This window comes from Oryctolagus cuniculus, chromosome 19 (genome assembly GCF_051225735.1).
Source record: "Oryctolagus cuniculus isolate XC-2025 breed Fujian yellow rabbit chromosome 19, ASM5122573v1, whole genome shotgun sequence".
Taxonomy (NCBI): domain Eukaryota; kingdom Metazoa; phylum Chordata; class Mammalia; order Lagomorpha; family Leporidae; genus Oryctolagus; species Oryctolagus cuniculus.
The window spans coordinates 52681970-52707390 of NC_142885.1; the positions used below are offsets into that span (position 1 = coordinate 52681970).

Here is a 25421-nt window from a genome sequence, read left to right on the forward strand (position 1 = left end):
ATTCAAACCCTCACTGCTGCCTCCCAGGGTCTGCATTAGCAGGACCCTTGAGTACCTGGGTACTCTGATTTGAGACACAAATTTCTTCACTGTTAAGCTCCCTGTCATGTTTAGCTATATCCCTCAACTCCAGCCCAGGGAGAATCGATGATCAGATGGCCCTATTTTAGAACAATTGTCCATCAGATTAGTCATCGTCGGGAACACATGATAAACAGATTGACCATATTTCGGAAGCCCAGCAGAGCCGCAGTCTCCGGTGGGCAGCTCGCTGCACACACACACACGCACACACACACACCCTCCCAGCTTAGCTCCCTGCGAGGTAAGGGAGCAGGACCTCCTTGCGGTCAACTCACGTTTCTCTCCCTCTTCAGCTTCCTTGCTGTTTCGATGCTGCAAGCTGGGGAGGCCGATCCAAGGGGTGGAGGCTTGAGCCCCGGGCGCATGCCCCTTCCTGTCTCCCCCTTGAGCCTTGCAACAGGTGTGAACCTTGCATCAGGTATCACGGACCCTGCTGGAGCCTCTCAGGACGAGGATGGGCGACAGGACTCCCAGGGCAATTCGTGACCAAGCATGAAGGCCCTCAACATCTCAATCAGACGTTTCAGTTTGAGCATCAAATGCTTGCACATCTTGGGCATGACAGCACCATGTGCTACAAATTCTGCTCTATGTGTTCACCCACAGTGTTGCCTGAATGCACCCTCTCATCCAGGAGAACACGATTCTGAGCTGGATCACCCGGACACAAGGCTGCTTCCTTCCCACCGCCTCCAGCCCCTGGACCCCCTAGACCACCATGTCCTGTACCTTGACCAGAGGATGTGCGAGGGACTTCAGAGAGTTCATGGAAAATGGAATTAAAAGATGAACTCCATGCATAGTGATGCATAACGCATACTGCCCTTGAACTTTCTGAAGGCCCCTTGGTCAACTCACGGCACAGCTATGACCTGCTGGAGAGATGCCCTCCCAGCCAGCACTGAGCTACAGCAGCTTTTCCGACCACTGGCTTCATCAGCTCCTCCCACTTCGCCAGGACCACACCCAGGGCTACCGTGTTTTCTACTTGAGGAGCAGCTATGCAGGAAGTCCAAGGGACTTGAGTTAAGCATTTTCTTCATGACCGTGAGGGCAATTACTGAGTGCCAACAAGGGGCCAGGAACTGGGGAGCACAACCTCAGGCTCTCAAACATCTCCAGCCTGCCCAGGTTCCTCCCACTGCTTGCTCGGATCACCTAAGAGTCACATAACTGATCCTGATTGCACCTTAGCTCCTATAGCAGTCAGCAGTGATACTTTAAACCCCAAAGTCAGCCGGCACCATGGCTCACTAGGCTAATCCTCCACCTGAGGCGGCAGTACCCCAGGTTCTAGTCCCATTTGGGGTGCTGGATTCTGTCCTGGTTGCTCCTCTTCCAGTCCAGCTCTCTGGCTGTGGCCCGGGAAGGCAGTGGAGGATGGCCCAGGTCCTTGGGCCCTGCACCCACATGGGAGACCAGGAGGAAGCACCTGGCTCCTGGCTTTGGATTGGCGCACCGCGTGGCCATAGCGGCCATTTGTGGGGTGAACCAACGGAAGGAAGACCTTTCTCTCTATCTGTCTGTCTGTCTCTCTCTCTCTCTAACTCTGCCTGTCAAAAAAAAAAAAAAAACAAAAAACAAAAAACAAAAAAACAAAAAACAAAAAAAAACAAAGTCAGGCCATGTTCTCTCTCTCTCTCTCTGTCTCTCTGTCTCTGTCTCTCTTTCTGCTCATAAGTTGAAGTGGAAACCAAAGATCCAGAGTCCCCTATTACTCTCTCTCCCGCACCTTCTTGAGCTCAGCCAACTGGACTCTTTCTCCTCCCATAAACACGCCAGGTAAGCTCACGTCCCAGGGCCTTTGCAGCTGTTACTACCACCCAAACCACTCTCCACATCCCCAGATAATATACCTGGTTTCCCTCTTCCTGCCTTTCTTCCCAGATTTGCGGAAATGCTACTTTCCTGGGGAAGATTTCCCACCACTCCACTTAGAACTGACTTCTCCCTCACCTGGCTCTCCCAGTCTCCATCTGCCCTTTAGCTTCCTCTCTCAGGCTCATCAGCTCCTAACACTCTGCACACTCACTTGTCTTTAGGCTTATTATCTGCCTGCCCCTTCTAGAATATAAGTTCCACGAAGGCAAGCATTTCTATTATTTTATTGCTATTTCTATTTATTTTATTGCTGTGTCCCCAGGACCTACTGAACAGACGACCCAACATCTGGCAAGGGATGGAACCAGCACACGCTTTTCCCAACCCACTGTTCCACCACACACTCAACCTTGGACTCTCCTCTGAGTGCACAAGCTACTGCCTCCCCCCCAGCACACACAGACCCACACAGCCTTCCGTGTGCCCTGAGCCACGTTTCTCCAGAACATTTGTACTTAACCTTCTCCATGCACACCCTCACGGCAGGCCTCATCAAACTGCCCAGGACCGACATACTCCACGTGCTACATTGACTGTAACAGACTCTTCCATTCTCCATTCAGCTTCTGGGCCTGCTGTACCCTACAGCACCATGTTCTAGCCCCTGCTACGCAGAGTGGGTCCCGAGGTCCATTAGCATCCTACCACTTGGGAACTTGGGAGAAATACGGGCTCTCTGGCCCTACCTGAAGTGGGTAGAATCAGAATCAGCATTTTAACCAGGTACCCAGGTGAGGGGTGTGTGCATGCGGAACTTTAAAATGCTCTGCTAAGGCTATGTCACGGCCCCCACAGCACGGCACTGACCCCTGCAAGGAGAGACTGCAAGGGATTTGCAGTCTTCTCCACTCCAAAGGCCAACAATCCCATGCAATGCACTCTTAGGTCTTTCACCAGTGCACACGGCACAATCAAACGATGCCATGACAGTTTGAAGCTCAGCAGCCAAATTATAGCTCTTTATAAATAGAGTAGTAACTTACACAACAACCAATTTATTTGAGACACCCTGCTGTACATAAGAAAAACATCCTGCACTCTTAACTTCTAGCCCTAAAGAATTCCTTACATTTCATAGCACAGTGCATTGCAGCACTCCGTTTTGTAGCCCTTCATTTATTCATTCGCCAATAAAAATTTTTGAGGGGCCAATGTTGTGGCCCAGCAGGTTAAGCTGCTGCCTGTGATGCCAGCATCCCATGTGGGTACCAGTTCATGTCCTAGATGCTCCCCTTCTGATCCAGCTCCTTGCTAATGGCCTGGGAAAAGCAGCAGAAGATGGTCCAAGTGTTTGGGCCATTGCTACCCACGAGGGAGTCGTGGAAGAAGCTCCTTGCTCCTGGCTTCAGCCTGGCCCAGCTCTGGCCCTTGCAGCCATCTGGAGAGTGAACCAGCAGATGGAAGATTTCTCTATGTCTCTGTATCTCTCTCTGTCTCTCTCTCTCTCTCTCTGTTTCTCTCTCCTCTCTGTAACACTTTCAAATAAATAAAATAAATATTTATTAAAATTTCAGCATCTATTATGTGTTCAATCTTTTGCTAGGCACTGGGACTGGACACAGAAAATGGGGCAATTTTATAGTCTAGTGCAGAAGACAAATGTGACATTGAACAAGAAATTATAACAACATGTGATGAGTTTGTTGATACAGCGGCAGTGAGTTCCTACTCAGGAATCAAGAAAAGCTTCCTGGAGAAGGTGATGTGACACTGATTTGGTACAGGGAAAGGTGAAGGCACCAGGAACTTGGATGCTAGGGAGCATGGGAGAGAGCTCTGGACATCCCAGGCCCAGACAGCCAGCTCTGCACGGACCAAGCCAGCATAGGAAGAGAAAGCTGCATGTCAGAGGAACTGAAAGAAGCCTGGGAATGCTGGCTGTTGGAGTCAGGAGCCAAAGCTGGGGAGGAAACACAGGCCTGGCCTTGGAAGACCTCAAAAGGCACACATACCGAGGAACAGTAGATATTATCCTGGGGCATCAGAGAGCTGTGGTGGGCAGGGCTGAAGCAAGAGAGTGACACAACTTGCTGCACATTTGAAAAAAAGGACTCTTGTACTGTGCAGCAATACACTCAAGCTAATGTATTTCAGAACAATTTCAAGTAATACACTGCAAATAGGTCCTTGCCACAATAAAAGATGGCACTGAGAACAATCGAAAACCCCATTTAAAGTGATTTTAATGAATCTCCAATAATAGCACCCTTCACTGGTGTTTGACTATAATCCTCTATTATTGCCCCTTGTTTTTTTTTTTCTTGTTGCACTCTATTTAATAGCACACAGGGATCAGGACCACTGACAGATACACGCTTGCCTTTTCATATCCCACAAGGCACAGGGGACTCTGCACACACCCACCGAGGCCCGTAAGAAGTGGTCGATGGATAGGAAGGAGTAGGGAATGGGAAACAGAAAACCCTGGGGGTGGAAGGAGAAGTTCTTAGACCTACATTTACAATGTACGAGGTGTATGAATGGTGGTGGCAAGTGGGTGGGTGGTGCAGCCATTATTCAGACAGGTTCAATCAACCACAGAGCAACAATAATCAGAAAACAAACTGCACCTGTTTTGAACAGACATGGATTTGGTGGGGGGGAGTGTGTGGTCATTATTCCCTAAACAACACAAGATGACAACTACTTACATGGCATTTCACTGTACTGGGTGGGTGCTATAAGTAATCTAGAGGTAATTTCAAGTATGCTGGAGGATGTACACATGCTATACACATTTTATATAAGGGATGTACGCATCTGCAGACTTAGGTATCTACAAGAGGATCTGGAATGCAGCCACCAAGGAGCAACGGGACTCTCATTCAGTCTCAGGAGGTCAAGAGCAGGAATCACTTCCCCTTAGAGCTGGTGGCTGAACATCTTGACTTGCACAGCCCAGTCCAGCTGCGCTAGTTTGAAAGTCATCATCAAATTCAGGACATGGGTCAGCTGGAAATCCTATCAAATGAGAGCCGTTGAAGGATCTTGTTGGTAATTACTAGACATTGTCATCCTCATAGTACCAATGACACGACAGCTGCCTTTCTCTGAACCACGTCTATGAGCCAGACACAGGGCTGGACCACTTACAGTCACTAGCCCTCAGCAGGGAGAAGTCAGAATGGGCTGCTAGTAGGAACAGGTGAAGTCATCCTGACTCCGATTTGTCACAACTCCAGGGGTTACAAACGGACAGTTGATAGGCCACCTACAGTACACGGATGGGCTTTATTTACCCTGAATTGTGTTTGGTGTTCAAAACTTTGTTGCTGACATATTGGAAAATCGGGGCGTTTCACCTAAAAATCCCAAGTTCCAACTTCTCATGAAAACCATTTAGATGGAGCCACACTGAGCCTGCACCTGCAGGGCAGCCCTTTGGAGAGCAACACCAGCCAGGGCTTGTCTATCTCTCATCTGCATTCCATGGCCTCTGACCTCTCTCTCTCTTCTCCCCAACCGACCCACTCCCTTCCTTCATGTGATTGGCTTGGCCTGTGTAGCCATCTGAGCCTATGATCCACCCAGAAAGCCACCACCTCGCACTCAGACCGGGAATAAAACCAGTGTCTTCCCTCTAAAGAGGTCATTCTTCCTGCTGCCTTCCCAGGCCTCTGCCTAGCTTCCCAGTCTCAGCTCTCAACGCTACACTCCACAGCCGTGATTCTCAACCAGGAGTGTGCATCAAGCCACTTGGAGGGCTTGTGAAACAAAGAAATACGGTCCCACCCGTCTAGAGGCAGGAATGGGGCTCTGGTACACTTCCCAAGTACTGTTGATATTGCAGGTCTGGCAACCACATTCTACAGCTCTCGCGCGAGCCCCAGATGTCTACTGGGTGCAGTTTGGGTGGGAATGGAAACACTGACATCTTCCCTGTGGCCAAATGATGAGCGGCGGTGGCCTATATTTTGAGACCTCATCAATAGCCCCACAAAAATCAAATGAGTTGTTGTATGACCCACCCCCAAGTCGCCAGCTTCCTGAAGGAGGAACCCACTTTTCTCTTGCAGGTTACTTTTGATTTTTTCCAAATGGTCTAATACAATGGTGATACTGCTTAGGACCTGCAGGGTCTCTCCCAAATGCAAGGTCCCTCCCAAATTTGTGTACACATGGATATTATCTTCAGGAATTGCATCAATAAAACTCGGCTCTGTTGTGCTCCTCAAAGGTCCTGCACTGGAGACATTAATTAACAGATGACACCACTAACAGAAATAATGACCACCTCGCCCAGAGTGCTGGTGAGGTAGCAGGCACCCACAGAGTCTCTCTGGGTCACAGTGACCCTCTGATGTGGAACTGATTCTCAGAGACACTCCTTACAGGTGATGGAACAGGAGGTCAGAGAGGATGACTGGTTCAAGTTCATGAGCCCTAGAGGAATTGATGGTTTAACATTCACTGAGCCTCCAATGTTCTGAGGAACCTTGGGCTCAATCCAGTTTCTGTGTTGTAAAAGACAGATGTCGGTGACGGGGAGAACCAGAGGCACATGGAAGTGATGTCACATGGGACCTGCTGGTGGGAGGGAGCGGGGCAGGATGTGGAAGTCACACGATTCGAGTGGAAGCTGGCATCTCTCTGTGTCTGAAGGAGGCTCTGTGGAGATGGCTGCTCTGGTGGCAGCTCTGGCGAGGCGGATTTGATATCAGTATCTAAGTTTGCAGCAATTAGAAGGACCACAGGGTATAACTGGCTGCAGCTAATGGACCTGGCCCATGTGCCAGGAGGCATCCAGAGAGAAACAGGACGTAGCAAGGCTGCCGTACAGCTGTGATTCTATCCATCCCGGGGGGAGGGGCCGTCAGGGGGGAAGGTGCAGCACTAGGGGGCTGTGGGTGTAACCAGGGAGACTTCCCCAAACTACATGCCCTTTGCCCTTGCATTCAGGGGGCCCACGATGGAACTGGATCATCTGAGGTTTGGATCCTCACTGTCATCCCACGCTGACTAGGTGACCTTGGATGACCTTGGACAGAGAACAGAACCTCTCTGAGTGTCCATCTCCTCTTCAGTAACACAGCACAACACCTGCATTGAGGGGCTGTTGTGAGGATTCACTTAGATGCATAGTATGTGCTCAAGAAACTAATCACATTATCAACATCATTCCCATGATCATCCTGTTCATCTTCACACCGAGACTGTGCAAAATTGGGTTCCAATGGTGACATTTATGTTCAATTTTCAGCCTTGGTTGGTAGCTTTACAATCCCCCAAATAAAGCCACCAGGTCTGTGTTCTATTAAATTTTATCAAAGATAGATCCTCCCAGTAGAACGGCAGTTCTGATTAATTCAGGGGCACACCCTTCTTTCTTGGTGCTGACTGGCACGCCCTGCTGAGCTTTGGGGGATGGAAACCCTCCCATAGGCACAGGACTGCAGGGGTGGGGCTGGGGAGACTTTTATTCCTGGGGTATACGAGTTATCTCAAAGCCGTGTCTACAATCCCAAGCCTCCAGGAGAGTCTCTGGTCAGGGGCACATCAGCTTCTGCTTCATTCTGTTTTGCCTTGGGTAGGAGCTGGCTGCCGAACTGCCCGCTGTCTTACTGACTCACACGTAGTGTATGTTTCAGAATTACATTTAAATACTGTTGAGATAAACAACATGACCTTTTCAATGTCAGTAGGAAGAGAAAATGACACAGTTTGAATCAGGGAAAGAATGAGGGCAAAATTAGATTCTTTATCACAGTCCAAAAATGGCTCTGAACTCTGCTCACCCAAGAACCATGCCCAAGAAGTTGTCAGCTAAGACAGGTACAATAATTGAATTGATACAACCAAGAGCTCAACTGTCTTTCTCATATCCACAGAGACTGGGTTGTGTGCATGGAAATCTCCATGAGCTCCTGTGGACGTTCAAGTGCACACATCAGCTACCCCTGTGAGAACATCCGAGCACACACAGGGTGCAGGAGGACAGCGTGGGGTGTACGTGTCCCCGAGAATCAGGCAGAGCAGTTTACTTACGGCTTTTGGCTTGTAGGGAGGCTGTATCTCCTTGCGTTCAAGCTTCTCCCAATCAATGTATCGGAAAAACGCATGGTCTTTGATGTCACGTTCACCTTCAGGTCCACAACCCAGACGCTTGCCCGGGTGTTTGGTCATCAGCTATAAGACAAAAAAAAAAAAAAAAAGAAGCTGAATTTAATGAACATCAGAAGGAGGAAATGTGACACACTCAGAAATTATGATGCCAATGAATTAGGGAGAAATGCACAGGAAGAATTTCAACGGATTTTTGTTGTTTGTTTTTCATTCCAGCATTAATTTCCTAGCCAAGTCATTGTCATGAAGAACCCTGGAACAACACTCATGGCTCCCTACCCCAGAGAGAGATCCCTTCTGGTTAAGTCAAACCATTGTTGAACCTGAATGTGGCCTTGAACTTCAAGTTAGGAATGTCACATGGTCGCTTTTGATTGATGAATGAGTTTTATGCAATTCCCGGTGCCTTTGATGAGAAGAGCTTCAATATCTTCACACTCCCATTTCTTACCATGAGCCAACTACAGTTCGACCAAGGCAAAGGCCACTTCCTTCAGACACTTTGCATTTCTCAGTAAAGCACTTGTGAAAATGACAAAGCAGAAGAGAAAATAGTAGCCAAATGGACCCAAGGTTCAAGTAGTTACTTTCTGAAAGCTCATTAAGTAGTCGAAACCTCGCCCAGCTCATTTCCCTCACATTATACGAAAACTCCACTGAGGTTTCTTTGGTGTTCTGGTTAAATTACTTCACTATCTAAACCCCCCATCTTTGGGTCTCTGAGCCAGGGCTGAAAAATGAGACGAATGGATGATCTGAGATGAAACTCAGCAGGTTTCCTCTCTCTCTCTCTCTCTCTCTCTCTCTCTTTTTATTTGTTTGAAAGGCAGAGTTACAGTAAAGCAGAGGTGGAGAGAGAGGTTTTCCATCCACTGGTTCACTCCCCAGATGGCTGCGATGGCTGGAGCTGTGCTAATCTGAAGCCAGGAGCCAGGAGCTCCTTCTGGGTCTCCCATGTGGGTGCAGGGGCCCAAGGACTTGGGCCATCTTCTACAGCTTTCCCAGGCCATAGCAGAGAGCTGGACTGGAAGTGGAGCAGCCAGGATTTGAAGCAGCACCCATATGGAATGCCAGCACCGCAGGCGGCAGCTATACCTGCTACACCACCGTGCTGGTCCCCGAGGCTTCCTCTTGAAAGTGAATCCCAAGTAGCACAAAAATATCTCTGCTCTCAAGACTTCAGCCAATGTCTAGAGAGTGGCAATGGGGGGTTGGTCATTTTAAAAAGAAGACCAACAAGAGGGCACAGAAGAGGAAACAGCAGCAGCTGGAATATACAAATCCAAGAGGCTCCTCAGAGTTGACACCAGGTAGCCTATGATGTCATCATCCAGCCTATGATGTCACCAGGTATCTATGATGTCACAACCTCATATTTTGCCCAGGACTTGCTGACTATGGGAAAAGGATCAGCCCAGAACTTCCCACCTATGCTGCTGGACTTGCAGCTTAGCCTGTTTCCTGCATACAAGATAATCTGTGGTCACATTCAAAAGCACATCCTGGCTGGCCACAGCTCAGTAGGCTAATCCTCCACCTGCGGCACTGGTACTCCAGGTTCTAGTCCCGGTTGAGGCACCAGTTCTGTCCTGGTTGCTCCTCTTCCAGTCCAGCTCTCTGCTGTGGCCTGAGAAGGCAGTGGAGGATGGCCCAAGTGCTTGGGCCCTGCACCCGCATGGGAGACCAGGAGGAAGCAACTGGCTCCTGGCTTTGGATCGGCATAGCGCGCTGGCCGTAGCGGCCATTTGGGGGTGAACCAACGGAAGGGAGACCTTTCTCTCTGTCTCTCTCTCTCACTGTCTAACTCTGCCTGTCAAAAAAAAAAAAAAAAAAGCACATTCTTCCCTTACATGCTTTCCATCTTCTGGGAGAAAAATAACTGGGCACTTAGGTTCTAAGCCACTTCCTTATTTACATGCATGATTTTCCCTGGCTGTCACAGTAGCTCACTGCCGTGGGGTATGTGATTTTCCCATTGAATGACAGAGTGGCTGATGCTCAGAGAGGTTAGCAGAACCTCATCCTCTGGAGATAACATGAGGTAGAGCTGTGATTGGATCCGACCCCTGTCTAGCCCCCCAACTTGGGCTTTTAAGCAAAAAGAAAGGATGCATTGTATGTAGTTTTCTTGGGGATGTCTGTGGCCTGGCTTAGTCCACAAAGATTGATAGAAGGTGGGAAAACTGAGCAGTATAGGATTGGGATGGCAGGAGAGAAAGAGCTAGGAGGTGTTGGTTAGTATGATAACAAGACCAAAGACCTTGCATTCTGCAGGAACGTTTGGAAGCACGCTGGTCATATCAGTAATGCCTTCACATCCTATGTGAAGCCCCTCAGCCACTGCTCAGCACATGCAGGGTTTATCCCTACTTCCTAGATGAGGTCCCGAGAAGTTAGGGCATTCACCTAAGGTCACACAGCTAGGGAGAAGAGCTGGGCTTTGAATAGACGCACCTGACCCAGAGCCTTTGGGACTCTGATATTCAGTCTCTGCTAGTTTTCACGCTAATGAGTGGTCAATTTGAGCCTCGTCTGCTTTAAGCTTGTTCAAAGAAGGAATGAAAATCTGAGTAAGGTTATACTATTTTTTTTTTAGGGTAGAAAAAGGGCCTTTCATAGGATGAATCTAGAAAGGGCACCGCAGCTGTTTGCAGAAGTCTCGTTCCATCTCCATCTCAGCAGAGGGATGCCCAGCAAAGAGATGTCCCTGCAGAGACATCCAGCCCACATGGGGAGCCTCTGCCCAGTTCCCACACTCTGCTCTGCGGTGCCTGGAGCCAGATAGACAGCTGGATTTAATCACTGTTCCAACCTCTGATCACCTCCCCGACACATCCCCCGGGCCCACTGCTCAGGAGGAAGCATCTGGCTGATCACGCAAGCATCACTCCTTCTTCGGAGCATCCGTCTTGAAGTAAGAGCCCACACTGGACTCAGCCCACTCAACCCAGAGAGGTCCCCAAGCCCAACAGTAAGCAAGTCATCCCAGTTAATCCTGAAGGTTATGGGTCCTGAATTAATAGGAAACTGCTCTACCAGGGAAAGTGCTAATTGGAGCTGAAGCTGAATGCAGCTGACCTGGAAAATCCTCTCTCCTGCATGACCCATTTAGAGCCCCCAGCTGGCCAGGCAGGGCGGGCTTCCGAAAGGGGAGAGAGACCTGAGCCTGTATTGAGCACCTACTGTGTGCCAAAGCCAAGCAAGGAGCTCCGTCTTCTATGCCATCATTGAACATCTTCAAAAACTCTGTGTAATGAATTCCGTTTTTGCAGATAAAGAAACACAGCCCAGAGAGGCAAAGAAACGTGCTCAAGACCATGTACCAAGGAAGTGGAAGGATCAAGATTTGCAAAGGGTCTCCTGAGCTCCCAGATCCTCCACTTTTACAATTTCTAGCACACAAACTCAAGTGCCAAGAGGAGACTGGCATGTTAATATAGCAGTGCTGGGAGGTGGGGGGTGGCCAGCGTTGTGGCGCAGCGGGTTAATGCTCTGGCCTGAAGAGCCGGCATCCCATATGGGCACCCGTTTGAGACCCGGCTGCTCCACTTCCAATCCAGCTCTCTGCTATAGCCTGGGAAAGCAGTAGAAGATGGCCCAAATCCTTGGGCCCCTGCACCTGCATGGGAGACCTGGAAGAAGCTCCTGGCTCCTGGCTTCAGATCGACGCAGCTCCGGCCATTGCAGCCAATTGGGGAGTGAACCATCGGATGGAAGGCCTCACTCTCTCTCTCTCTCTCTGTCTCTCCTCCCTCTGTGTAACTCTTCCAAATAAATAAATAAATAAATAAATCTTTAAAAAAATATAGCAGTGCCAACTTAGAAATAGCCACCGGTGCTATGGCATAGTGGGTAAAGCCACCTCCTGCAATGCCAGCATCCATATGGGCACTGGTTCAAGACCTGCCTGCTCTACTTCCAATCCAGCTCCCTGATAATGCACCTGGGAAAGCAGTGGAAAATGGCCCAAGTGGGCCCCTGCACCCACATGAGAGACCAGATGAAGCTCCTGGATCCTGGATTCGGGTTGTCCCAGCCCAGGCCTTTGTGGCTACTTGGGGAGTGAACCAGCAAATGGATGATTTCTCTTTCTGTCTCTCTCTGTAGCTCCACCTTTCAAACAGATACATACATCTTTAAAAAAAGAAAAAGAGAGAGAAAGAGACAGACAGACAGACATGGTCACAGTAATAGTCCAGGGGCTGTGAAGCACAGCTCAGGGCTTTGCTATGAGTGACCTGCAGCTATTAACCCACGGGATCCTCCAGGATCCCTGTGTGGAGTGTGGTGCTGATCTCAATCCTCAGGCAAAGTTCAACAACTTCGTCCCGTTCACAGCGCTAATCACGCCTGGACCGGAACTTGAGTCCAGACAGAATGGAGCTAGAGAGGCTTTCTGCAAACTGGAGAGGTCCCTCTGAAGCGGGTGGCGGCTTCCCACCCAGCTGACGGGTGGTGCAGGAACCACAGGCCGGCACAGCAAGATCTGCTTTCTCCACAGAACTGGCAAGCTGACAGTGTATGGGGCATCTCCTGATCTCCGAATGCTGGAGCCCAGTGTAGGACCGCCTCCCGATCCTCCCCCAGCAAAACACCGCCAGGGGTCTGCAGAGCCACCGTCTGTGCCCTTTTTCCTATGGGCTCTGCGCAAGTGACTAATGAACCCCTGGGTCTCACTCTCTGTTCAGGTTCCTCTTCCTGCCTCACACTCTCTAAGAAAACAGTTTCAGCCACTTGAAGATGATAGGAACTGAGACTAATTCACACATGATTCTCCCGGGGACATTTGCATCTTTAGCCTAGGAAGCAGAAACACAACACTTGGTGTGTCACTGAGAGTGGGAATTCAGGTGACGTGACAAGGTTGGCTCAGCTACGACAACCTGGGTCAAGCCTCAGGTTGGCCCGCCTGAGTATTCCAGCTCTTCCTGTCACCCCAACCAGCTCCGGTGGCATTGGACTGGGGCAAGGAAGAGCAGGGCTGGTGGGCATGGCTAATTGGTGAAGGACCCAAGGACTCAGGACCAGTCGCTTTGTGCATCCAGACACTCAAAGGGGAGCACACTGCTAAGGCACCACCATGCTCTACCCTTGGGAATGCACCTGCGCCGCTGTGTGGTGCAGCACAGGCGAAGGCTTCCTGAAGGAATTTCTGGGAGAGCAGATGCTTTCCCGGGGCATCATTCTTGGACCGCGTCCTCTGGAGTCACATGTGTTGCTTTAACATTGCCCATCAGAGTTGAAAACGACTTTGGATAAAATGCTGCAAGGCAGTGGTTTTTGAGCAACAGAGAGATGTTTTCACAACACTGAAGCCCAGACTTAATCTCTGGAGTGAGGCTGAGACTTGTGCATTCCTTTTTTTTTTTTTTTTTTTAAAGAAAAATGTATTTATTTGAAAGGCAGAGTCATGGGGAGAAGGAGAGAGAGACAGAGAGATCGTTCCTCTGCTGTTTTTTTTTTTTTTTAAAGAAAAATGTATTTATTTGGAAGGCAGAGTCATGGGGAGAAGGAGAGAGAGACAGAGAGATCGTTCCTCTGCTGGTTCACTCTCCAGGAGCCAGGAACACCGTCCCAGTCTCCCACATGGGTGACAGGAACCCAAGCACTCGGGCCATCACCCAGTTCCGTCCAGGTGCATGAATAGGATGGATTGGAAACAGAGAGTAATCAGGACTTGATTCCAGGCACTGTGACATGGGTGCAGGCAACCCAAGCAGTCTCTTAACCCACTGCACCACAACACCTGTCCCCACCTGTGTCATCTAACAAAGCACTTCAGGTTACTCTGATGGCTTCCAAGGCGGGGGCCACTCAGAGTCTTACACAGGTCACCATGAGTGTGTACTGGTCCAACACAGGTGTATCGCAAACACCTCTTACTCCCTAATGTGTGCCTTGCTGTCTTCACAGGTGCAGTTTTCATACCCTGCAGGTGCATAGATGTGCGCACACGTTCAGCTATTCCTGTACAATAGGGGTGAGGAGAAACTAAGGGTTTGGGGACACCGAATTTGAGTTTGCCTAAATAGAGGACCTTTTAAACTCAATGCTGCCAGACATTTCCTTAGAACGAAAGTGATACACTATTAGTATTAACCAAACATACATACAGCAGAGCAAGGCAAGGTAGCCCAAGGATGCCAAAGACCTCTTGTGCTCCCTTCTGTGGACTCCAGCTCTTGGGCAAAGTCTCCATGCTTCCTCCACTATTCATTCAATAAGCATTTGCTGGCACAGGGCTAGAGGCTGGAGCGCAGCCAGCAGCAAGATCCTGTCCCAAGCAGGGTCCTATGGTGCTTTGTGAAAATTAAAATTTAAAAAAAAAAAAGCAATCTGGGAGATAGCAGCTCCACACCAGGGCTCTGGCATGGCAAGTGGGGTGAGGGGTGCAGTTCAGTCTTCATTCCCCACAGTGGGGTGTCTGTCGTCTACGCATGACCCATATGTGGTGGTCCTCGCTGAAGGGCTTACTCACCCCTTTGCAGATGGCCACGGCTTCCTTGGACATGGACTTGGGGTAAGCCACGTTGTGTTCCATGATGGACTGGAAGAGCTCGTCCTCATCCTCCCCTTCAAAGGGTGCCTGTGGGACAGAGGATGGAGTGGGAGGAGAAGGAGCCTTGCTTGAACCCTTCCCCCACTCACCCCAAACCGTCAGGTCCTGCTCCCTGGGGCTCACAGTGAGGCCACAGCCAAGGGCTGCCAAGCATTTGACGAGGAAAAATGGCCAACAGACTTGGATAACCCCAAGGCCAGGAAAGTCACAGAAGTTCAGATTTATGAGCTGTAACCAAGCTGACACTTTGTTCCAAAGAAAGCTAGCGGATGGAGCTGGGAGAAGACTTTCCTTACAGACCACTTAAAATTCAATTACCTGTCCAGCCAGCATTTCATACAGCAGGACTCCGAATGCCCACCAATCCACGGACTTCCCATAGGGCTGATAAGCAATTATCTGGAAGACAGGAAGAATTCGATCAGGGAGGCTGGAGACAGAATCCGCGCACACTTCTTTGACAATAAGTGGAGTGGTGGAGGCACAGCTCTGCCCTGGCCTGGCACCTGCTTACTGTGAGAGATTATAGTGGCTGTCACCATCTCTGATGCAGTGTCTCGGAGCAGATGGGAATGTCAGTATCTACCTGTGCTATTCCGTACCCTAGTCACTCAGGGATGTTGGACACATTTCACAGAGGTGCCTAGGAACACCTGGGGATGTCACATCGCCTTGTTGAAGCCAGGGGTATGGTGTGTTATTGTTTGAAATTTTCAAAACAGTGAGTGTGGCATTTTAAAGAAGTAAAACTGTCTTATTCGTTGTAAAAGTAGTAAAATGTACACAATAGTGTAAATGCACTTCACACTTCTGAACTGCCCAGTAGAAACATCAGGAAGTGGGGCTGGCACTGTGGTGTAGGGGGTAAAGCCACTGCTTGCAGTGCCAGCATCCCATATGGTCACCAGTTCGAGTCCTGGCTGCTCCACTTCCGATCTGGCTCTCTGCTATGGCCTGGGAAAGCAGTAGAAGATGGCCCAAGTCCTTGGGCCCCTGCACCAGTGTGGGAGACCTGGAAGAAGCTCCTGACTCCTGGCTTCGGATTGGTGCAGCTCCAGTTGTTGCAGCCATTTGGGGACTGAATCAGCAGATGGAAGACCTCTCTCTCGCTCTGCTTCTGCCTCTCTGTAACTCTGACTTTCAGATAAATAAATAAATCTTTTTTTTTTTAAGAAATCTTAGGAAGTTAACCATTTTAGAAATAGCTAAGATGGCAGATTTTATGCTATGTGCTTATTTTTAACCAAAATTAAAAATGAAAAGCTTTAAAAGTAAGAACATTTGTAGTGTAGCAAGTAAAGTTGCCACCTGTGATGCCGTATGGGCACCAGTTCATGTCTCAGCTGTTCCACTTCTGAAGCTGCTTCCTGCTAATGGCCCGGGAAAGCAGTGGAAGATTGCCCAAGTGCTCCCGTCCCTGCCACCTACATGGGAGACCCGGACGAAGCTCCTGGCTACAGACTGGCTCAGCCCTGGCTGTTGCAGCCATCTGGCAAGTAAACTTGCAGATGGAAGAGCTCTCTCTGTGACTCTTGCTTTCAAATAAATAAATAAATCTTCTTTTTGAAGTAATAACATTTGTTACAATTATTACTTATTTAGAACATGTAGATAAACAGAGAGAACACAACAAGAATCACCTACAGTTCTTTATCAAGAGAAAGATGATAATCAGCATTGGTTTATTTCCTTTCAGACTCTTCTGTGAATACATTATTGTACTCTATGTGCGTGCACATTTTACATAAACACTTTAGTATGTCGAGCAAAAAGGAGAGAGAAGAAAGAGAAAGAGAAAAGGAGAGAGAGAAAGAGAAAGAGAAAGAGAAAGAGAAAGAGAGAGAGAGAGAGAGAGAGAATCTTCTGTTCACTGGTTCACTTCCCCAATGGTGACAACAGCCAGGGCCGGGTCAGGCCCAGGTCAGGAGCCTAGAATTCCATCTGGGTCTCCCATGTAGGTGGTAGGGGCCCAAAGACTTGGACCATCTTCTGCTGCTTTCCCAGATGCATTAGCAAGGAGCTGGATCAGTTGTGGAACAGCCAGGACTGGAACTGGCACTCCAATATGGGACGCCAGGGTCACAAGCTTAACCCACTGTGCTGTAATCCCAGCCCCAGTATGTAGAATTTAAAAAGAAAAGTCAAGGCTGGCGCCGTGGCTCAATAGGCTAATCCTCCACCTTGCGGCGCCGGCACACCGGGTTCTAGTCCCGGTTGGGGCGCCGGATTCTTTCCCGGTTGCCCCTCTTCCAGGCCAGCTCTCTGCTATGGCCAGGGAGTGCAGTGGAGGATGGCCCAGGTGCTTGGGCCCTGCACCCCATGGGAGACCAGGAAAAGCACCTGGATCCTGGCTCCTGCCATCGGATCAGTGCGGTGCGCCGGCTGCAGCGGCGGCCATTGGAGGGTGAACCAACGGCAAAAGGAAGACCTTTCTCTCTCTGTCTCTCTCTCTCACTGTCCACTCTGCCTGTCAAAAAAAAAAAAAAAAAAAAAAAAAAGAAAAGTCATTCATCTACATTTTCCTTGCTAATTTCTTGTATACAGAAAAAAGAAGCTGTCACCACTGCAGGGGATGCCACTAGGTAGACACAGAATCTACTTTATCCGTTCCCAATTGATTAGATTTCTTTTGATGCTGTAATTAGATCCTTGCAATTAGCTATTTGGATATGTCTCCAGTTATTTCCTTCAGTTAAATTCCTGGAAGTAGAACCGGTAAATCAATGTGATATGAGGGGTCTTCCAAAAGGTTACGGAAAATATGTGTTGTAAAAAGCTGTGCATGAATTTCCATTTTTTTTTGCACCAAAATAAACTTGTGTTCCAATTCCATTTTCTCCAGGAACCTTTTGAAACGCCCTTGTGTATGCAGCTGTGAGATTTTTGACATGTATTGCTAAATCACCAGAGCATGGCAAGCTCTGGAATAGCTGTGTGATCCATCTTTCAGTATGCAGAGGTGTAAAACTAACTGTGGCAAATGGGGAAGAGGTGGTACCATGGCCAGACAGCCTAACTCGGAATCCCAACTGGGAGCGACAGACAGGATCTACTCTCTGGTTCACCACCCCAAAGGGTCCCAACAGCTAGGGTTGGGACAGGTCAAAGCCAGGAGCCAGGAACTCCATCCAGATCTCCCACAAGGGTTGCAGGGGCCAGAGCACTTGGCCATCTTCTGCATCTCAGGTGCATTAGCAGGGAGCTGGACTGGAAATCGGACAGTGGGATTTGAACTGGCACTCCTCTATGGTATGCTGGCATTGCAGGTGTTAGCTTAACCCACTGTGCTACAACACCAGCCCCTGAATCTTGACTGCTTTTTGCCAGTTGCATGATGTTGGGGGAAGTTACTTCATTTCCTTAAGCCTGTTTCCTCTTCTGCATAAAGGGGTTTATCATAATATCTATGTTGTGGGGAGCAACTCGGACTAGACTGTTACTGGAATTAAGACTTATTCTATGCATCTGCTTTCCCACAATATGGCGCTGAGAAGGGAGTAACAACTTCTACGCAGCTGCCTCTCGCCAACTTGAGTGATGACCTGCAGGAGCTGATCCTGCTCCTGATTGGAGGAGAGCAGCGTACTCGGCGTGTGGGTAGCAGAGTTGGGATTGGTGGAGAGGACTATAAAGGAGGAGAGAGACAACATGCACGAGGAACATCTATCTGAAGGAACACCTGTGCAGCCCCCGAGAGAGCCGGCGGGCGGTGTGCCGCTCCCCCGCGGAAGTGGGGAAAGTGGCAGGGGGAACCGCCCTTCCACGGAGGTGGAAGGGTCGGTAGCCAACCCGGGAAGAACCAGCAGCAAACCCGGGGAGGGCCGAGCAGACAAAAGAACAGCGCAGGGTCCTGTGTCGTTCCTCCACGAAGAGGGGGAGCGACACTATGTCACTGGGGTTTTGTGACGAGGAATGAAATCTAGGAGCAACTCATATATTATGCACTCAAAACACTCTCTCGTCGTTACTGTGTGGTTTACTCAAGGAGTTTGAACAAACTTGGCTAAAAAGTGAATGCTCCTTTCTCAAAGTCCATCTCCTACTATGGAATCAGAAATGCAGACATGTTGGTCAAAGGCTTCAAAACCTCAGGTAGGAGCAAGAGATTCAAGAGCTCCACGAAGCCTATTGCACATCATGGTGACTGTAGTTTAGAGCTGTGGACTGCATTCTTGCAATTGCTAAGAGGATAGATTTTAAGTGTTCTCACCACCCCCCCCACACACATACACACACATACACACACACACACACACACAGAGAATGGCAGGTATGTCAGGCGATGCATATGTTAACTAACTGGATTTGTCCCTTTCACAAGGTAAACATATGTCAAAACAACATCCTGTACACAGTCAATGCATACTATTTGCATTTGTCAGCTAAAGAAAGAGGAAGGAAGCAGGAGAGAGGGAAGGAGCGAGGGAGGAAGGGAAAAAAAGAAAAAGGAATTCTGAGAAGTAACTGCAGGTTGTGAAAGCCTTGGGTGAGAACACTTCTCATAGCAAGTGTTTTCACAGTTTTAAGGTACTTCATTTCTCATCGGGTCCTCATGACAACTCAACAATTAATCATCTTCCAAAGGAAAACCGAGGCTGGAGAGGTGAGGGAGGCTGTCAAAGGCAATGTGGCACATGAAGGCTGCAGGAGGATGTGACTGGACCAGCAAAGCAGCTCAGGGCTCCCCGCGCTTACTGGCATGTATAATGTAGGATGACCAGTAAGGACTTTAGGCAATCACAGATCCTGGGCCCCACCCTGTCCTAAGGTGACACCTCGGCATCCCACATTTTGAAAGCTCCCCTTGTGATGCCAAAGTACAGCTAGAGCTGAAAACCAGAGATTATCAAACTTACCCAGTACTGAAGGATTATAGCACAGAGTGCATCTGATGTCCTAGTTAACTGACAAATGATAATAAGGAAAACTTTTCTGGGCTCAAATAAAGAATAAGTTTTTAAAAAGAACTACTTTCTTACTACTCAAATAATACACAGACTACATTTACCTTGTGATAAATGTAAAAAATATACATGGAGCTAAACTTTCCTTAACCATGCACTTATACTGACAGGCTGTCAATGTTTTAAGATCCATCCATAATAAATTTGTAGAAAATCCAGATTTTTCTATGCCTTTACACACCTATATACTATACTCACAAAACAGTGTTCTATACATTGCTATTGTCCATAAATTATACCATATTTATCGTTATGTACCATGATTTTTTTCTCTTAGCATGTTTTGAAGATTTCCCCATATCTATCTCTATCTATGTATGTGTATTGCTTTTAAGTTGATGCCTAGTAGTATTTCTCTTCTCTTTAAAATTTTCAAAGTTTATTTGAAAGGCAGAATGAAAGAGAGAGAGAGACACACACATAGACAGAGATCTTCCATCTGCTGGTTCACTCCCCAAATACCCTCAATAGCTGAGGCTAAGCCAGGCCAAAGTCAGGGTCTGGAACTCCACCCAGGTTTCCTATGTGTGTGGCAGGGACCCATATACTTGAGCCATCACTTGCCATCTCTTAGGGTGTGTATTAGCAGGAAGCTGGATCAGAACTGGATTGAAGACTTGAACCCAGGAGCTCTGTTATGAGATGTGGGCATCCCAAGGGGCATCTTAACTGCTGCACCAAATCCCCGCTCTGGTAGTGTTTCACAGTATAAAGATATCATAGCCTATTGCCCGATCCACTATTGAGGGACATTACTTCAAGTTAGTACATGCAGATATACTCAGATTAGGATTTCCTAATGGGAATACAGCAGATTGGAGTCAATGACTCCTTTACTGGTAGTCACTGAGGTTGTGTCCTATTTTTCATTAGTAATATATAGTTTGGATACATATCTTTCCACCCTTGTGTGTGTGTGTGTGTGTGTGCGCGCACGCACACATCTGTGCTTGTAAACCAAGTTCCTAGCAAAGGAACTTTTTTGGTCCAAGAACAGGAAGGTTTTAAATTTTATGCCAAGAGGATCAGTTACGTGGAGACTCCCCATCATCATCGTTACCTATCAAGTGACCAACAGTCAAAAAAAAAAAAGGTGACAAGATTCGAAGATGGCAAGATTCGAAGAGGGAAAAGGAGGCAGATTTTGATCAGAGCAAGATAACAGAAGAAAAGTGGAGAAATGCATTCCCGCAGGAGAGTCGGAGAGAAGTTTGCAGTGGAAATTTTACAGAAAAAAAGAGTGCCATGGTGGACAACACAAACATGCAGCAGAGAGTGGGGACACGACCCACCACTCCCACGGCGGGGGGCTGGAAGAGACACCGACTTTCTAGAGCCCCGTGAGAGCAGACTGTGGCAGCCCATGTCGCTGGTGATACAGCCTGAGGGAGAACCCGGCGGACCATACCGACTTTGAGTGGGCCTGGAGCCCTAGTGGGGGGCTGGGTACCCACCTGACCCCATGAAGTAAAAGCTGATTTCTTTCTCCCCACCTCCCTACAAGGGTGCCTGGTGACCAGCAGGGAGAAAGTGCCATCTTAATGCGATGAGAGACTGAGGCGGCTCTCACATGGGTGCAACCATGGGATTTTATCAGAGGGGTAAATACTCATTCCCCTCTGACTTTGAGTCTGGGCTGGAGGGTTGGCAGAGGGCTGGGCACCTGTTTAGGACTGAGCGGTGCTCTCATTGCCCCCACCCTATCACAGGATCTGGGGCTCAAACTGCCAAGGCTGAGCACCAACAAGCAGCTGGCTCTGGGAACACCTCTGCTGTTCTGGCTTGCAGGGCTGAGAGTGGATCTTCTGCACCCCGTGACTGTGGGAGCCTTGCACACTGTGACTGTGGGGATTCTGTGAGTTCATGGCAGAGTGTGGAGTAGAGCTGGATCTTTGGGAACTCCCTATGTCTGCTATGTCCCTATGTTCAGATGCCCAGAGTTCCCTGACTGCCTACGGTGAGTCATTGCAGAGGGTTCCATGCTCATGATGAGGACCACACAGATCCTTGTGTGGTTCCTGTGTCTGCATGGGTGGAGGCTGTAGCCACTAAGGGCTAACCCTGGGCAGCAGAGGTGGGGCTGCAATTACGCCGACTGGCATGATCATAGCCTCCTCCCTGTTATAATAAAGGGGTTCTACTACACCAACTTGGGTGTCAACCTGCACTCTCACCCACCCTTGAGCACTGGTCAAAGCACCCTCTCCTCTCAGTAGAGGACGGCCCAGGTGAGGTGCTTGGCCCCCTGTATCTGCATGCGAGACCTGGCTGGAGGAGGCTCCTAGTTCCTGGCTTTGGATCGGCTTAGCTCTGGCCAATGCGGCCATCTGGGGAGTGAACCAGCGAATGGGAGAAGTTTCTCTCTGTCTCTCCCTCTCTCTGTCTGTAACTCTGCCTCTCAAATAAATAAAATCTTTAAAAAAATTTTTTTTTAAAAAGTAATGGGGACTTCAACACTTTGCTTTCATCAATGGATAGATCAACTAGACAGAAAATACACAAAGAAACAACACAGCTAATCTACACTATGGACCAAACGGACCTAACTGATGTCTGCAGAACATTTCATCTGCTGTTGCGGGATACACATTCTTTTCATCATTGCATGAAACTTTGTCTAGGATAGACCATATGATAGTCCATAAAGCAAGTTTCAGCAAATTTTAAAAAATTTAAATCATACCATGTATCTTTTCTGACCACAAAGGAATGAAGCTGGAAACTAACTACTTAAGAAACTCTGGAAAATATACAAACACATGGAGACTGAACAACACGTTCTTGAATGAACAGAGGGTCATAGAAGAAATCAAAAAGGAAATAAAAAAAATTCCTGGAAATGAATGAAGATGACAACACAACATAGCAAAACTTGTGGGACACAGCAAAAGCAGTGTTAAGAAGGAAGTTTATAGCAGTGAATGTCTATATCAAGAAATTGGAAAGGCATCAAATAAATGATCCATTAGTGCATTTCAAGGACATGGAAGAACAACAACAAAAGAAATCCAAAATTAGTAGGAGGAAAGGAATAATTAAAATTAGACAAGAAATAAACAAGCACAACTGAAACAAAAAATGATACAGAAGATCAGTGAAATGAAGAGCTGGCTTTTTGAAAAAATAAACCAAATTGACCCACCATTGGCCCAACAAACCAAAAAAAGGGGGTGGGGGAAAAGACCAAAATCAATAAAATCAGAGATGAAAAAAGAGATGTAACAATGGGTACCACAGAAATAAAAAGAATCCTCAGGAATTACTACAAAAGTTATATGCCAATAAATTGGAAAATCTAGAAGAAATGGATAGATTTCTGGACATACACAATCTACCAAAATTGAGTCATGAAGACATGGAAAACCTAAATAGACCAAAAACCAAGATGGAGGTTGAATCAGTAATGAAGACCCTCCCAAGAAGAAGCTCAGGATCAGATGGCTTCTCTGCTGAATTCTACCAGACTTTTAAAGAAGAATTAGTTCCATTCCAATTCTCAAATTATTCAAAACAATTGAAAAGGAGGTAATCATCCCAAACTCCTTCTACAAGGCCAGCATCACCTTATTTCCAAAACCAGAAAAAGATACAACAAAGAAAGAGAACTATAGACCAATATCACTGATGAACACAGATACAAATATCTTCAGCAAAATACTAGCTAATCAAATTCAACAACAATCAGAAAGATCATTCACCTGGATGAGAAGGGATTTATACCTGCTAAGAAGGGATGCTTCAACATATGTAAATCAATAAATGTGATATGTCACATTAGAAGATTGAAGAATTAAAAACCATATGACTATCAAAATAAATGCAAACAAAGCATCTGATAAAATAAAACACCCTTTCTTGATAAAAACCTCAAGCAAATTGGGTATAGAAGGAACAGTCCTTAACACAATCAAGGCAATATATGACAAACCCACAGCCAATATATTGAAAAGTTGGAAGCATTTTTACTAAGATCTGGAAGCAGACAAAGATGCCCACTTTCACCATTGCTATTCAATATAATCTGGAAATTTCACCCAGAGCCATTAGGCAAGAAAAAGAAATCAAAGGAATACAAATTGGAAAGGAGGGATTCCAAGTATCCCTGTTTGTAGATGACATGATTCTATATACAGGGGAACAAAAAGACTCCATTAAAAACTATTGGGACTCATAAGAGAGTTTGGTAAAGTTGCAGGATATGAAATCAACACATAAGAGCACTTTTACACACAGTAGCATTTTTATACACAAACCACAGCATGAATGAGAAAGAACTCATAAGATCAGAACCATTCAAAATAGCTACAATTTTTTTAAAGATTTATTTATTTATTTGAAAAGCAGAGAGAGAGAGAGGTCTTCTATCTGCTGGTTCACTCCCCAAATGGTCATAATGGCTGGAGCTGGGCAGATCTGGAGCCAGGAGCTTCCTCCGAGTCTCCCACATGGATACAGGGGCCCAAGGACTTGGGCCATCTTCTACTACTTTCCCAGGCTGTAGCAGAGAGCTGGATCAGAGGTGGAGCAGCAGGATGTGAACTGGTGCCCATACGGGATGCCAGCACTGCAGGCAATGGCTTTTCCGACTATGCCACAGTGGCAGCCCCTACAAAATTTATTTTTAAATACTTTGGAATAACCAAATATGTAAAAGATCTCTACAATTGAAATTATAAAACATTGAAGAAAGAAGAAGACACAAAAATGGTGAAAATCTTCCATGTTCATGGATTTGAAGAATTAATATTATTAAAATGTCCATACTACCAAAAGCAATTTACAGATTCAATGCAATCTCAATCAAAAAACCAAGGCAGCTGTTCTCAGATCCAGAAAAAAAATGATGCTAAAATTCATATGGAAACACAAGAGACCCCTAATAGCTAAAGCAATCTTAAACAACAAAAAGAAAGCCAGAGGCATCATAATGCCAAACTTCAAGACATACTACAGGAGGCTGGCACTGTATCACAGTGGATTAACCCCAGGCCTGCAGTGGCAGCATCACATATGGGTGCTGGTTCAAGTTCCAGCTGCTCCACTTCCAATCCAGCTCTCTGCTATGGCCTGGGAAAGCAGAACATGGCCCAAGTCCTTGGGCCCCTGCATCTTGGTAGGAGACCTGAAAGAAGCTCCTAGATCCTGGCTTTGGGTCAGCTCAGATCTGGCTGTTGCAGTCATATGGGGAGTGAATCAGCAGATGGAAGACCCCTCCTCCCTCTCTCTGGCTCTGTCTTTCAAAGAAATAAAATAAACATTAAAAAAGACATACTACAGGCCAATTATAATCCACACAGCCTGTACCAGCACAAAAACAGACAAGTAGACCAACGGTACAAACTAGAAAACCCAGAAATTAATCCACCCATCTACAACCAACCAATCTTTGATTAATGAGCTAAAATCAGTCCTTGGAGAAAGGATAGCCTCTTCAACGAATTGTGCTCGGATAATTAGATCTACATGTGCAAAAGTATGAAACACAAAACTACATTACGCCTTATCCAAAAATCAACTCAAAACTGATCAAGGATCTAAATATTTGTACTGATGCCACCAAATTACTAGAGGAAAACATCAGAGAAACTCTGCAAGATATTGGCTTAGGCAAAGAGTTCTTGGAAAAGACCCCAGAAGCACAGGCAATTAAAGCAAAAATAGACAAACGGGATTACATCAAGTTAAGAAGCTTCTGCACTGCAAAGGAAACACTCAATGAAATGAAGAGGCAACTGACTGAATGGGAAAAATATTTGCAAACTATGCAACTGATAAAGGATTAAAATCCAGGATCTATAAAGAGCTCAAGAATCTCAATAACAAAACAAAGAACTCAGTTAAGAAATGGGCAAAGGACATGAATAGGCATT

At 47.3% G+C, this 25421-nt stretch overlaps 1 protein-coding gene across 2 annotated transcripts in view; it reads right to left on the bottom strand.

Annotated features, from left to right (window-relative positions):
• The window catches only part of PRKCB (protein kinase C beta), a 356481-nt gene that overhangs the window by 22616 nt on the left and 308444 nt on the right, over nt 1-25421 (bottom strand). For both annotated transcript variants that reach the window (NM_001101725.1, NM_001101723.1), the window contains 3 exon segments: nt 7951-8091; nt 14507-14614; nt 14906-14986. In NM_001101725.1, the coding sequence (NP_001095195.1) occupies nt 7951-8091; nt 14507-14614; nt 14906-14986 (330 nt within the window).